Source organism: Callithrix jacchus, chromosome 9 (assembly GCF_049354715.1).
Source record: "Callithrix jacchus isolate 240 chromosome 9, calJac240_pri, whole genome shotgun sequence".
NCBI lineage: Eukaryota > Metazoa > Chordata > Mammalia > Primates > Cebidae > Callithrix > Callithrix jacchus.
In genome coordinates this window covers 21592660-21608491 of record NC_133510.1, presented here as the reverse complement: position 1 = coordinate 21608491, position 15832 = coordinate 21592660, and the positions used below count along the sequence as shown (strand labels likewise).

General features: G+C 40.5%; 1 protein-coding gene across 3 annotated transcripts in view; it reads right to left on the bottom strand.

Moving 5' to 3' along the window:
* Positions 1 to 306: 306 nt before the first annotated feature.
* Positions 307 to 15832, bottom strand: part of ACSM4 (acyl-CoA synthetase medium chain family member 4) — a 29514-nt gene continuing 13988 nt past the window's right edge. For 2 of the 3 annotated variants that reach the window (XM_017975919.4, XM_002752293.6), the window contains 10 exons: positions 12004 to 12147; positions 11123 to 11279; positions 8807 to 8886; positions 6765 to 6888; positions 5999 to 6079; positions 5755 to 5856; positions 4895 to 5022; positions 4697 to 4796; positions 1914 to 2033; positions 307 to 748 (listed from right to left, as the gene is read on the bottom strand). In XM_017975919.4, coding sequence (XP_017831408.4) covers positions 662 to 748; positions 1914 to 2033; positions 4697 to 4796; positions 4895 to 5022; positions 5755 to 5856; positions 5999 to 6079; positions 6765 to 6888; positions 8807 to 8886; positions 11123 to 11279; positions 12004 to 12147 — 1123 coding nt within the window. In that variant the 3' untranslated portion in view covers positions 307 to 661. The remainder of the gene's footprint in view (positions 749 to 1913; positions 2034 to 4696; positions 4797 to 4894; positions 5023 to 5754; positions 5857 to 5998; positions 6080 to 6764; positions 6889 to 8806; positions 8887 to 11122; positions 11280 to 12003; positions 12148 to 15832) is intronic. The other variant, XM_017975920.4, reaches the window with a different exon arrangement.

Here is a 15832-nt window from a genome sequence, read left to right as displayed (position 1 = left end):
TTTTGGCCTCTTAGTAAATCTCTTGCTTTATGTGTGTATATGTGTGTGTCATGCACACACACACACACACACCCACATACATTATATATACATTATATGTATAATATATATATATAATAAAAGATGTTTATATGCCAAATTATAAAAAATGTCATGGACGTGATCCTAAAAAGAAAGATATATAAAATTTATTAATTAGCCTTAAATAATTAATACTCTTAAATCCAAGTTTCAGATATATTCCTTATTTTAAGTCTCAAAGTTTGGTCTCATAAAGATGTTAAGCAGAAGAAATTGTCTTGAACATTGTTCTTAGGATATATCTTTATTTTGCATCAATCAGGCACAAGGTAAATGAAATACAGATTCATTGTGCACTTTCTTCTTCTAAGCAATTATTTGATTCCTTAGATTTTAAACATTACAAATCATCATCATTACCTTTTTCAGTTTGGTCATTAAAACAATTTTTATCCATATATTTTTAGGCTTTTATTTACTATTAAATTTTTTAGCTAAGTGAAAAACAAAAACTCAACAGTTGAGTTTTCAATCAGGAAAGATCTTAAACATTTTAAGAGAGTAGTCGCTAAATTATCAGGGGCAATTACTAAGAGAAAGTAACCATATTACTACTTAACCCTTTAGTTTTCTCATCAAATTATGTTCGTCCCCATTCTTGGTCTCTTAAAACGTTGCGTTTGATTTTCCCAGTGATTGTCTTTGGGAGTTCCTGAACAAATTCCACCTAATTGACAGAAAAACATTATGAGACATTTGATTCCATCCTTCCAACTGTCAGTGCAACAGGAGAAAGGTTGCATGAAACCCAGAATTTTTAAGTCGAGATTATCTTAGCCTAAGCTCATTGAATTTCATGGACACCAGAAGCTGGTCTGTTTGTATTAGAAGGGTGACAGTGTAGCTCCATCTTAACGGGTTTTTAGTGCAAATTCACTCAAGTGCTTTGCCAGAGGAAAGTAATAATCCCTTTACTCCATTGCTTTCCCCTAGTTCAAACTAGTCCTAGGCCTCTACTGTTCCTGGAAAATGGAGACTACAGCTAAATACAAAAAGAACAGTTCTTCTTTTTTCAGAGCTGGATCCTGGAAATTTTGAGGAAGATTTTTTAGGGATAATTTGCAGTATATACAGGTTCCCCTTCCACCCTGATTTGACCATAAAAATTCTCTTTTTGTTCTCTCAAAATAAGACTACTATATTTTCAAATGCCCTTAAATAGCCTTTCTGAAAGTCAAAGATCACTGATTTAGTGAATTTAACAGAGAAAATGTGAGTAGTTTTCAGGCTGAAATGAACTACTTTTTGACTGAAATGATGCTAAATGAAATAGAAATCTCATGCAGAGTATCAGTAAATATCAACCAATTCCACAGTTAGAAGGAAACTACAGGGCCATCTTCATGTCCTTATGGAATGTTGTTCTTAAATCCTTTTTGAAGGTTTCAGGAAGGGTTCCATAGTTCTTTGCATACCATCTTCTTCTGAACGTTAAACAAGGTCACTTGATACTTAAAGGCATGTACTTTGAATTTATAGGGGTATTAGGGTTGAGAGTACTGAGATAGATGAATCAAGTGCTGTCCCTAAAAACAAGGCACTTGGCATTTTTTGCCATTGTGTTTTTCTCATACAAAATGGGACAAATTAGTCCTAGAAAGATTTTTACTAGTGATTCGGTATTGCAGAGTTGATTAAAGGTTCTGGTTTATAATTCATGTATACTGTTCTAATATAAAACACTTTAAGGCAAAGTTCTTAGAGTTAAATTGAAAAGGTGTCTTTTACTTATATAATGAGCTACTGTAAAGTCAAAAATCCAGTAAAATCTAATTCTAGCTTAGACCCTCATTTGGTAACATCCAAACTTAACTTTTGGGCAAAGTACTTGCCTTTCTGGGATATTTGTAAGGTGCAGTTGATTTTTTCACATGATCCTGAAGCTCAAGAGTTAATTTCTCTGGGTTGTAGGATTTAAAGGGTGCAGCTAAGACAACAAAAGCTTTCACCACCTGCAACAGAAAAGTTAATTTATCCAGCTCTGTTTGTTTTTCAGACACATCAAGGATTTGCAACCAATGCTGAACACAGGTGCTTACTATTTGTTAATAACAGTTTGTGTGATTGCAAAAGCTAGAGATTACCTCTGAACAATGCTTGCATACAGTTACAAGGTGAGGTTTTTGTTTGTTTGTTTGTTTGAGACAGAGTCTCACTCTGTCACCAGGCGCCAGGCTGGAGTGCAGTGGCACGACCTTGGCTCACTGCAACCTCAGCCTCCCAGGTTCAAGCAATTCTCCTGCCTCAGCCTCCCGAGAAGCTGGGACTACAGGCGCACGCCACCATGCCGAGCTAATTTTTGTATTTTTAGTAGAGACGGGGTTTCACCATGTTGGCCAGGATGGTTTCGATCTCTTGACCTCGTGATCCACCAGCCTTGGCCTCCCAAAGTGCTGGGATTACAGGATTGAGCCACTGCGCCCAGCCCAAAGTGAGGTTTTGAGAATATTTTCAGGTAAATGGTTTATGAGTGTGAAGATTGCAGCAGTTCAAGAAAGCTAAGTTCTATTTACAGTCACACATGTATTTAACATTTCAATCAGACTGATCCTATTTTTATACAGGCAGTCCTTGGTTTATGGATGACCACTTACTCCATTAGAAACCTATACCATTAGAGGCACGTAGCAGGGGGACAAATGGAGCTCCTAGAGAAAATGCAGTTTCAAAGGAGTTTGGGGGGTCTCAATGAAGGAAGGACTGTGTATCCCAGAAGATCAAACCTCAGGAAGGAGCTGAGTGTGGTGGCTTCCTATAACCCCAAGATTTTGGGAGGCCAAGTGGAAGGATAGCTTTAGCCCAGCAGTTTGGAACCAGCCTGGTCAACATAGTGAGACCCCATCTCTATAATGACTTTTAAAAAAAAGTTAGCCAGGGTGCAGTGGTGCAAACCTGTAGTACTAGCAACTCGAGAGCCTGAGGCAGGAGGATCGATTGAGCCCAGCAGTTTGAGAGGTTGCAGTGAGCTATAACTGCATCACTGCATTCCAGCCTGGGTGACAGAGCAGGTTTCCATCTCAAACAAAGCAAAACAAAAAAACCTCTCAGGAAGGATTTATCTACCTATATCCTTGAGCTCATTTTGCCACATATTATTTGCTTCTCTTTGTAATACTGTTTAAACCCACCAAGTAGATAATTACTGAGATTAGTAAGCATAATTTAGATTATTTATTGTTCATACATTGATTCTAATTGGTGGTTTCTTCTGTTCAGTTGAAATCATTTATAATGAGAGAATAAGAGCATGGTGGCAGGAAGAAACTATTTTGAGAATGAAATAGATGGAGAGTGGAGCAGGTACGGGAGGTAAGAGCGTGGGATTGACGGTGTCACTACAGAGGCTCACTGGTGTGTGAGAGGGAGATACGGATGTGGAACGATGCTGACAAACTGTTTTGAAATTTTGTCACTTGCTGTATTGTAGGAAACTTCCATGAGGAAAAAATTAAGAAAATAGGGCTTCCTTCTAGAATTAAGGCTATTACCGTCACTGCAAGAGTTCCCTTTCCTTAGGTCCTAAATAGGCATTTGGGAACCTGGCCACAACTTTCTTATTTTTAAATTTTTTTTATTTTTTGAGCAGAGTCTGTCTGTCACCTAGGCTGGACGTGGCACAATATTGGCTCACTGCAACCTCGGCCTCCCAGATTCAAGTGATTCTCCTGCCTCAGCCTCCTAAGTAGCCAAGATTACAGGTGCCTGCCACCATGCCTAGCTAATTTTTGTATGTTTAGTAGAGATGGGGTTTCACCAAGTTGACCAGGCTGGTCTTGAATTCCTGACCTCAAGTGATCCGCCCACCTCGGCCTCCCAAAGTACTGGGATTACAAGCATGAGCACCGTGCCCGGCCCACAATTTTCTATTTGCCTCGTTTCTGTGAGAAAATATATTCTGAGTTCCATGACAGTTTTTCATTCGGTGAAATCTGTGGCTTTTGCCTGTGCAGTATCTGTTCCTCCTTTTTCGTAACTACTCTAATCTTCCTATGGGTTATTACCCTAACTTCTCTCTGGTGGGATTGACACCAACACCTGCTTCCAAGGTTAGACATGTGATCCAAGTGTGAGCTGTCAGCATGTACCAGTCTCTGAACCACACTGGTTAATGTGATCTAAGGTAGGCAAATGAAGTCTTGAGAGTTACTTGAAGCAATTGAAAAGAGAGCTGTATCCTTCCCTGAAGGGGTGGAGGGCTGCTAAGCTGTGTACATCTGCAGTTGGTTACTATGGAGTAGGAAGAACCTAATCAAATGCAGCCATCATAAAGGACAGCAGAGCCAAAAGCAAAGAGAGGCTATAAGTCTTGCCGACCACACATGAACCCTTGGATGTGGCTGTACTTACATATTTGTCACTAATATGAACGAAATGCCTTTTTTCTTTTAACTTAAGGCAGTTTGAATTGAGTTTCTGTCACTTGCCATCAAAAGAATTCTAATACCTCCCCTTTGGGATGTAACTTATTATAAAGTTGGTTGACTGATTTATATTTTGCCCAAATGCATGCCTCATAATGAGAATTAATAGATTGACCACTCTTGGTTCACCCTTTACAGTGGTCAAATGGACAGAAAATATGGAGTTGCTTCTTGAATTAATGACATTCATCTACCTCTCCTCGGATTTGATCTGGACTGCTGACAACAGCCGATTCAACAACAGCTGGGTGCTCAATGAGTGCACTCTCCACTTCAAATAGCCCAATACGGTACCTGAAGAGAAAAAGAAGTTTTTGACCACCACATCCTCCAAGTAAGAGATCTCCCTCCCTGTCAAATTGTTGCATCTTCAGAGTGGCAAATGTACAAACCCAGAGGATATAATGACATCATCAGCTCTGCCAACAAACCAGAAATACCCATCGCTGTCCATCACTCCTCTGTCACCAGTGACATAAAAATCTCCTCTTATTGTGGCAGCGGTTTTCTCTGGATTGTCCTAGGAAACAAGGATGACACTTGGGGATTAGTCTGGTCAGAACAGAGGTGGGTATAGCACTCATTAAGTGACCAGTACATGACACAGTCAACTTCTAAAGGAAATTAATTTTTAAAAAATTTTTGAGACAGAGTCTCTCTCTGTTGCCCAGGATGGAGTACAGAGGCTGACTGTAGCCTTGACCTCCCAGGCTCTAGTGATCCTCTCTCCTCAGCCTCCTGAGCAGCTGGGACCACAGGCATGTGCCACCACACCTGGCTAATTGTATTATGTTTTTGTAGAGATGGGGTCTCACTATGTTGCTCAGGCTGGACTTGAACTCTTGGGGTCACCGCACCCTCCCACCTCAGCCTCCCAAAGTGCTACAATTACAACAGTGAGCCACTACGCCTGGCTGGAAATTAAATTTTTTTAAAAGATAGTTCCTAGTATAAAATACAAAAGGTCCTAAAGAGTATAATAAAAAGCTCGTCTTCTACCTCTAGCACCACCCAACTGTGCACCCATTCCAGCCTGTCCAGTATTCCTTTCTGAGGATAACCACTGCAAACAGTTTCTTACATTTGGAACTTCATCTTTACGGTACTCTTGGGTGATACATGATAGCGTCCCCATTTTACAGTTGATGGAAGATTTTGTTGCTTGCCTAAGGTTATATAGCAAGTCATGGTGGAAATGAAATTTGAACCCAAGTCTGTATCAAGTCATGACTAGCACTTTCTATCCTCATACCACATATTCAGAGAAGAAACAGAAGGGCCATGTAGACTTTAGTCTGAGGGCAATTTCCCCTTCTTTGCCAGGTGGTAGAACATTGCCATTTTCATCTATAATCTAGAATGAAAGAAACAGTTGATGCTCTTAAAATTTTTTCTCACAAAATGAAAGCAGATTGTGAATAATCGTACAATGAATAGCGGAAAATGAAAACATTCTTTCTTCTTTATTGAAGCAGTCAGATATTTTCTCAACCTACCTGGACATCATAGGGCAGCACTCCTTTCCCCATTGAACCTGGTTTAATTTCTTGGCCTTTTTGATTGGCACAAATGATTCCCTGTTGAGAGGACAAGCTTTGTGTAAGTATACAAAAATTTCTGAAACTATATCATGGCAATGTAACTTAAGATTTGATTTTAACTGATTCTCCCACTATGCAGGCACACTTTCTGAAATATATTATTTGAGACCAGCAGTTCTCAAACTTGGGTGTGCATTAGAATCAGATTTGAGATTCTGGAGCATTGTTGAAACACAGCTTGATGGGCCTTATCCAGAGTTTCTGATTCATTCGGTATCAAGTGGGGTCTAAGAATTTGTCATTTCTTCCAAATCTACCTAGACGATGTTGATGTTGCTTGGTTTGAGGACCACACTCTGAAAACCACTCCTCAGACTCCATTAAGTGTTCTTTGGAATCAGTTCCCCATGGATGCTCTCAGAGGATTCTTCCCAGCACAGTGGAAAGATAAGCTGCTCAGTTCTGAACCTCACACATCCCTAACACTTCTGAGATTTCTCCTGCATGAGGGGGAGGCAGGAATGATGGAATAATCATCCTTCCCCTTCAGCAAAACCTAACTGAGCAATCTGCTAGTTTTGGTAAGTACTGGCAAGGTGAGAAATACTGGGAAAGTTTATAAAAATCTAGAGTGGAGTGGAGGCACTTCAGGGGCTCAGTTGACAATCCTGGGTCAGAAAGGCCCCCGTATATATTAAACATAAATGCCCTTTAGATATACCACTTCTGTCTGTCCGTAGCCTTCATACAGCTCCAGCCCAGTTTGTGCCCTCCACTGCTCCAGCACCTCGGGGTTGAGTGGCTCCCCTCCCGTCGAGCAGTGCCGCAGTATCTTGAATTTGTATCTGAAGAGACAGAGTTGCATGGGATCTTTTCAAGAGGAATGAGGGCTTTCACTTCAAGATAATTAGGACATGCAAGCAGCAAGCATAGCAACTAGAAGAGGCAAGTCTTAGGAAAGTGCATTCAACAAATACTTGTTGAACAACTACTATATTGCCAGACGTTGTTCTGGACATATGAGGGCACACTAAAGATTATTACAAAAATTCCTGACAGCTTACATTTTCACAGGTGGAGGAGAACTTAGCTATTAAAGATGTAAAAGGGCCGGGTGCGATGGCTCACACCTGTAATCCCAGCACTTTGGGAGGCGAGGCAGGTGTGTCACGAGGTCAAGAGATTGAGACCATCCTGGTCAACATGATGAAACTCCGTCTCTACTAAAAATACAAAAAATTAGCTGGGCATGGTGGCATGTGCCTGTAGTCCCAGCTGCTCAGGAGGCTAAGGCAGGAGAATTGCCTGAACTCAGGAGGCAGAGGTTGTGATGAGCCGAGATCACACCATTGCACTCCAGCCTGGGTAACAAGAGCGAAACTCCGTCTCGAAAAAAAAAAAGATGTAAAAAGGCAGGAGAAAATGCTATTAATGATACTAAGTGCTTATTATGAGCCACATGATATAACAGCAAATACTGATGAACAGTTGTATATTGTAAGAGCTTTACAAGCATTCTTAGAATCCTCTCAACCCCTATTTACACATGAGGACATTGAGGGTCAGAGAGGTTGAAGAACTTGCCCAAACACTTCCACGTAATAGAAGAGTGAGTTGAGACTCATGACACTCTGTACCAGGCACCTCCCACTTGTCAGGGTGATCTCACCAAGCATGTCACTTACATTAAATTCTCACCGCAACCTTGTGAGCAGACTCTTAATCCAGTCTTATAGATGGAGTTGGTGGAGGCTTAGCAAGATTATCTTGAGTGTCCAAGGCCACACTGTTAGTAAGTAGCAGGGCCCTGCCTATTTGACTTTGGAGCTTAGCTTTTAACCACCAGCCTTACTGGATATAGGTGAAAAAGTCTGAAATAGCCTGCTTCTGAGACACTGAGATACACCAAATGGGCCAGCGGGTACAGGTAGAATCAAATCATATGCATTCAAAATAATCGTTGAGTAGTCCCTGAATTACTCTTGAAACGTGAGCGAGATGCTCTCGTTTTAAAAGCCATGACATAGGAACAAAGGAGTTGACACTGACTAGGAAAAGAGAAGATTCATATTTGCTTTATTTGTCTGCATAGCACTTTCCCCTCCGGCAACCACACTTTGGTGGCAAAGGAGGATGGACAAGCCTGCACTACTTAAATTGCTCCTCTCTTCCTTTCTTTCCTCATGTATTGAGTTTGAATTAAACAAATATACATTGAGGCTCTACTGGATGTTCATATGGTTTGGCTAAATTGAATCTGACCTTCAAGTCATAAACCTCGTTAGCTTTTCTTCAAAGGAGTATAAATGTGCTTTTCTTTCTTTCTTTTTTGAGGGCTGGTTCTAAATGACAATGTTTCCAAAAGAGTAGAACTAAGGGCAAATGTTTTCAGTGAGAGTTCTGGGACTATAGAGGTCTGGTTGTCCTTGGGAAAATGTCCAGTTGACCTACAGGATATTCCAGTGGTTCTTAAACTAGGGGACAGTTTTGCCCCCCAGGAGACATTAGGCAGTGCCTAGGGACATTTTTGGTTTCACAAATGGGGAGGGGGAGGTGCTACTGGCATCAAATAGAGTCTTGGGAAGCTGCTCAATATTCTATAATGCATACGACAGTCCCCCAGTGACAGAATTATTTGGTGCAAAATATCAGTAGTGGTAAGACTGAGGAAAGCCTGGGCTACCCTGTGCTGAAAAAGGGAGGTTTGTGATGCTGGATGGTAGCTATTGTTCGTGGTTCAAATGGAGATTTCTGCCCAAGTACCTCTTAAGGTCTTTTTGCACAAGCATCCGGTACACGGTGGGAGGACTGCACAGGGTCGTGATGGGATAAGTGGTGAGCGTCTGGATGATGGAGAAAGAAACAGATGTCAGAAGTGGTCTATCAAAGGCCATGACTAGAGCTGACAGTTACACCCTGTCATTCTCCTCCATTAATATGTGCCTGTCCCATGGTCACTACTAGGAATAAGGAAACAAATACTTATTACTTGTCACTAGTGACTGTATATCTATTGGGAATTTCCAATTACTGGAAAGAATGTATATATATTAATATTACCGTAATAGACACACACAATCTAATTCAACAAGTGAATTGCTGAATTTGAGAAACCCAAAGTATGAACTGGTTTATTCTTCCTCAGGGCTATAGATTACGTTTTATAGTGTAATCTTGTAACCTCCTGCCCATGTATTGATGGGCAGAATTGATATGGATGTATAAGCTAACCTACTGGGACCTTTCCAGCTCCATTCCTATAAAATATATCAGTCTTTCTGAGTAAGTTGAATAAACATAGAAATAAGCACTTTTTAGGCCTTAATTTTAAAAAGTTTGCTGAGCTCATTATGTCTCTGGCTTCTTAAATAAGATATGGCCTAGGCACCTTAAATCTAGAAATATACTAATGTTTTAGAGTTCCTCCTTCTGGAGAAGTTCTAACTACGTGCCTTAATCTATTGACAATTTGTATTAAACTTAAGTATCTGGGAGAAGGCTCTCAAAATGTGTCTGGGCTATCTGGATTGTCATAGATAAAGAATAACATTTGATCTGTAAATAAGCATTTCTATCATGTGTATCTGCTCCATAGATTCTAATTATTTTTATAAAGTATAATGTATATATCTAAAAATAGTATAAATCTATAAATGTTTTTATAACACTTAAAATACACACATGATCTTCATAAAATAAAAACATTCTTATTTTACAAATGTGGGTTTTGAAACTGCAAAGTTAACTTACCAACTTTAGGGCACTTTGTAAAGCTGATGTGGAGAGCTCAGTTCTTATGTTAGTGTACTTAACTTTGTGTTATGCTAAGGTCTTTAAACCAGGTATCCTGAACCCACAGGACAGACTAAATTCTGTTTGTGGCCTATTAGGAACTGGGCCACACAGCAGGAGGTGAGTGGCGGGGTGAGCAAGAAAAGCGTTATCTGTATTTATTTATAGCCACTCCCCATTGTCTGCATTACCACCTGAGCTCTGCCTCCTGTCAGGTCAGTGGTGGCATTAGATTCTCATAGGAGCATGAACCCTAGTGTGAACTGTGCATGAGGGATCTAGGTTGTGTGCTCCTTAAGAGAATCTAATGCCTGATGATCCATCACTGTCTCCCGTCACCCCCAGTTGGGACTGTCCAGTTGTAGGAAAACAAGTTCAGGGCTTCCACTGATTCTACATTATGGTGACTTGTATAATTATTTCATTAGACATTACAATTTAATCATAATATAAATAAAGCACACAGGAAATGTAATGCACTTGAATCATCCTGAAATTATCTCCCTGCTCCCCACAGTCCATGGAAAAATTGTCATCCATGAAACCAGTCCCTGGCACCAAAAATGTTGCAGACTGCTGCCTTAAACCATCTTGTCAGACCAGTTAGCAAAAGAACAGGTGAATAGCTTTTATTCACACACAGGTATAATTTGTATGTAACAATATATATTTTGTTAAACTTAATAAATTTGTCATGGTTGAAAAATAATTGGCCTGAAACACATTCTTCTAAAGGCTAAAAAAACGAGTTATCTGATATCTCAATCTAGCTGTCCCTGGCTGAGAAGGCAGGGCATGCATGCTTGGTTTCCAGAAGAGTATTGGGTTCTGAGAATTAACAAAGTGAGAAGCATAGGCTGGGGGAGAATAAGAGGAGCTAGTCTGGGGGAAAGACACCCCCACCTTTAATCTCCACTCCACACGAGAGTTCTGCTTTATCAGGTGTTATCTTTGTTTCATTGAATCAGAAATGAAGTATTTGTTTAGACTTCAGCCTTCTAACCTGTTATTTAGAACAGATTCTTAAGTAGCTACAGCTTTAGCAACAATAGCAAATCTTGAGCTATGTGAAGCACAAGTCTGGATTTCCTGCCTGAGAGTGTTGCAGTCGTTACCCCTCCATTCTGTCAAATGCGTTTCAAAAGCCAGGGCCCTGGAGACTTTGCTTCTTATAAAGAAATGATTTCCAGAAGCCCAAGAAGCCTTGTATTCTGAGAATCATTTCTTTGTGATTTCATGGGAGATGAGGAGCTCTAAAGATCTATCTAGCTGGAGGACATGACTTACATCTAAAAAGGTGTCAGTGTCAAACTGTGCCATCTGATGCACAAAAACACAGGCTCCATGAAGCCAGGAAGAAAACACACTGCCAATGGCGGCCTTGATCCAGCCTGTGTCAGACATATTCCATATGATATCTGAGGACTTCAAATCCAGCCAATACCTATATGATATGAAGAAGCACAGACCAAAAATAAACAAAACAAAAGCAAACAACTAGTATCTTTCAGGGGTGACCTTGCCCTAAAACTTTAGGGCTACAGAGAAGGGTCAAGAGAAGCCCCAGGCAAGGTGACAGATTCTACCTCTACTCTTCTTAAGGGCATTTTCAGAATCCCAGGTGGTCTGAGAGTAGAGTGGGAGTCTGGGTTTGGCATGATTCTTTTGTCCATCAATGCAACAAATATTTGTTAAGTCAAAATGTGCTCAGCACTGTTCTACAGCAGTGAGCAAGGTAGACCAAATCTCTGCTCTTATTTTAGGGTGACAGATACTGAATAAATATACAATAAAGTGAATTAAGTATATTAATAAATGCCATTATTTCAAATCATATAAATGCTATGAGGAAAACAAAATAGGGAAATGTGACAATTGTAGGACAGCCTCTCTTTTAGGAAAGCCTTTCCGAGTAGGCCTTCCTGGCAATGAGGAACATGCTGTTAAGGGATTGAATTAAGATCGACTCTTAAGCTCTTGCTTGCTCAGCTGGTTAGATGGTGCCATTTACTGAGCTAGGTTGGGCAAGGCCAGCATGAGTTCTGTTTTGTAGCCATTATGTGGGCAATATCTTATAGCAATGAAAGGAGAAGTATCAGTTAGTTGGATACACATATTGGCAGCCTTGGGGGGAGTTCACCAAAAACAAACTGAATTTTCTTCCCTACCTTCCACAGAGGGTAAACCCAATGCCAAGGCTGCTCTGAGAGTGCTGGGCCATTTTAGGAGAGCCTGTGGTCCCACTGGTGAAATAAATGGCCATTGGTTCTCCACTTCCTGTTTCCACACAGCTGTGTTCTTCAGAGGCGAGTCTGCAAAATATGGACCCCAAGATGGTGATGGAAGACGGCAGACCAGTTTAACTCTGATATTTCTTCTTCTTGCTACTTATGCACTCTCGTTATCATAAATAGTTAACAGAACTGAACCTAATCCAAAGCTTTCCTGAACGGAATTCCTCCCGAAATCTTAGCGGGACTTTGAAGATCAGTGCTAGGATTGAACAGCCCAGTTTTTCTTTTTTTAAGCTTTAGCTCCCTGTAGTTAACATGGACCCAGATTCATTCATCTTCTGTAAAGAAATAGCCAAGACCACTTTCAATATTAATTACAAAATACATGCATTTTATGTATTGTAACTCTTTTTCCCCAAGTGCTTTTTTAAAAAAAGAAAATTGTGAGTTTTTAAAAATCAGCATTGAATCTTCTTAAATTGCTATTAATGTTTCAGGAGTTTTCATTATTTAAAGGAAGATCTTTTGGCATTTGAATCAAAGTTTTAAACAATTTTTGTTCAGTGTTTTCGATATCAGTGGCAGGTGCAGCTAGTTGCTTACCAAATAGCTGTCTCCTTCTTCCTGGCACTCATAGAAATGACCTTGCTCAGGTATCAGGCAATCAAGTGCTTCAGAGGAGACTGTCCCCATAGAGCTCCTGGGGGCAAATCTTGATTAATCTAAGCCAGTCACAGTCATTCCTTTAGTTTAAGATTGGGCACATGATGCAGTTATGGACAATGAGATGTAAGGCTTCAATGGAATATATTTCCTTGCTCTACAAAGAGTCATGAGGAAGAGATGCGCCTTCTTCCCGGCCCATTCTGTTTTATGGCCTTTGAGTATTGTTCTGCAAGTACAGGATGTCTGGGGCTACCCTGGCCATGTTGGGTTTATACTGAGGGTGGCGTGATGGGAAGATGAATGAATCTGGGTCCATGTTAACTTCATTGACCCACTGAATTCACTAAACTGATAACAACCTCTGTGTGAGATTGTCTGCAAAGATAACCCCATGATTCCTTCCATCCCTGTACAAAAATTCTTAGATATTGTATCAGTTATCCATCACTGAGTAACAAATCGTCCTTGTATGCCATTCCCTCATTGCAGGGCAGAGCTTATGTCCTGTCTGTTTGGATATGGGGTGGTCTCATGACTTACTCTCATTAATAGGCTGTAGTACAAGTTCTGGGACTTCTCAGCCTAGGTCTCAAGAAGCTTCATAGTTTTCACTTACCTTTCGGGCTAACTTAGCCACCATATAAAGATGTTTAAACTGTCCTGCTGGAGAGAGAGGCTTATATGCAGGAAAACTGAGGTGCTTCAGCTGGCAGCCAGCCTGATTTGAAGGTGTACCTGCCTTGGATACTTGAGCCCCAGTCAGGCTGATGTGAAACAGAGACCCGCTGCCTCTGCTGAGCCCTATGCAAATTTGCGACCCATAGAATCACGAGCAAATAAAATGACTACTGTTTACACCACTAATTCCTGGGATGGTCTGTTACTCAGTGATGAATAACTGGTATAGTATCTGAGAATTTTTGAGACAGGTATAACATATTTTTATTTTAATTCGTTTATTTTTTGAGATGGAGTCTCATTCTGTCACCCAGGCTGGAGTGCAGTGTCGTGATCTCGGCTCACTACAACCTCCACCTCCCAGATTCAAGCAAGTCTCCTGCTTCAGCCTCTCAAGTAGCTGGAAAAAGTAGTTTTCTTTTTTGAGACAGAGTTTTACTCTGTCACCCAAGCTGGAGTGCAATGACATAATCTCAGCTCACTGCAACCTCCACTTCCCAGGTTCAAGCAATCCTCTCTTCTCAGTCTTCCTAGTAGCTTGGACTACAGGTGTGTGCCACCATGCCCAGCTCATTTTTGTATTTTTAGTAGAAACAGAGTTTCACCATGTTGGCCAGGCTTGTCTCAAACTCCTGACCTCATGTGATCTTCCTTGAGGATCACTCAGGATCCCACAGTACTGGGATTACAGGCATGAGCTACTGTGCCTGGCCAACAGTAAGGATTATTAAAAATAGTTTCATAAAAGATTAGCATGGTTTTTTTGATAACTTGCTTCCTCCCCTTAAAATATAGAAAGATAATTCATTCAACTATATTTTCTTTTCAATATATACATAAAGTTGACATGTGTTGGGCTAGAGAGGGGCATTTCTTCACAGAATCCAATACCTTGTGGGGAGACTTCTTATGTTTAAACATTTCTCAGTCTGGTATGGAAACCTTTTCATAGAAGGCATCTATCTATCTATCTATCATCTATTCATTCATCCATCTACTTATCTATCTGTCATCTATGCAGCCATCTGTCCATCTTTCTAAAAGAAAAAATACCACAATCTGTGAAGTGATTCCATTATCTGACTTCCTTTCCTTGGATACCTGAGTTCTGAGTTATATACTAATAACTTCCGGATTTGTATCTTTGCCTCCTGTTCCCGAGACTCATGTATCTACTACCTGCTAGACATCTGAATCCTCAGAGACCCTTCAATCTCGTATGTCCAACTCTAAACTTACTATGTTAACCTCATCTACTGGCTCTTTCTCCAACTGATGGTACCCACCAATTGCCCAAGTCAAAAAGCACTTCAGCCTTGACTCCTTCTTCCTTCATCTTCCACATTCAATACTCTCTAAGTCCTACTAGTTCTTTAGTTTGTTTCCTTTCCTCCATCCTATTCATCAGAGCTCAGATTTAGATTTTTATTATCTCTGCCATAAATTAGGCTCTAAGATGGTCTCTCTGATTCCAGTTTGTTCCCCATCAAACTGATCCTGTATATATCTGCCAGATACATCCATTTAAAATCCAAACCTGACCTTGGAACTTCCTACTTAAAACCCGCCAATGGCTTCCCTGGTTTACAGGGTGAAGTTTAAGATTTAGCATGGGATATGAGATCTCCCATAACCTGGCCTCTGTTTGCTCTTCCAGCCTTCACTCTGACTCTGTATTTTGTTCTCTAGCTAAACCAACCTGCTGGTAATCCACTCCCTGCACATCTTAGGGGGTTTTTTGGTGGTGGTTTTTTTTTTTTGCTTTGTTTGTTTCTGTTTCCATATCTTTGATTATGCTATTCCTGTGCCTGGAACACCATCTTGACCCCCTCATGATCAGAATCCAGAGTCCTGGACCCACAGGACAAGGTCCTTTGTACTAGACAAAAAAAGAGAACTATCAGGCTGGCTTATAATTGTGATCTTTTCCCTCATCCCATTGTGAATATTCTGGAAGGCGTTAATGGACTTCTATACTTGGGAGGCAGAACGAGAGCAAGAAGCCTTAAAATGAACTTCTTGAATAGAAGATCTGCTCTAACAATGTAAAATTAGCCCACATTATTGCTGTGTGTGCCAACTGTTGGCAATGAGACATTTAGATTTTAGAGAAACAGTCCATGGCCTTTTTGGAGTTATGACACTCCAAAGTCATTGGTTTAAAATGAGGATTTTTTTCCCCCATCTTGAAAACTGCTCCCAAAGTGTGCAAATTTCCATTTGAAATCCACATGAATTTAAAGTCCTTCATCTTTTGTAAATTTTGTGCCACCTTTAAAGTTTCTTGGGGACTCAACAGATTATGGCAAAGTTGTTTAGGACAGGAGTCTCTGAAGTGGAAGTGCTTGCTTCTTGGGGAGTGTGCAAGGCAACTGGCATAGAGAAGAAAAAAGAATTGCAAATGAAAAAAAATGGGTTT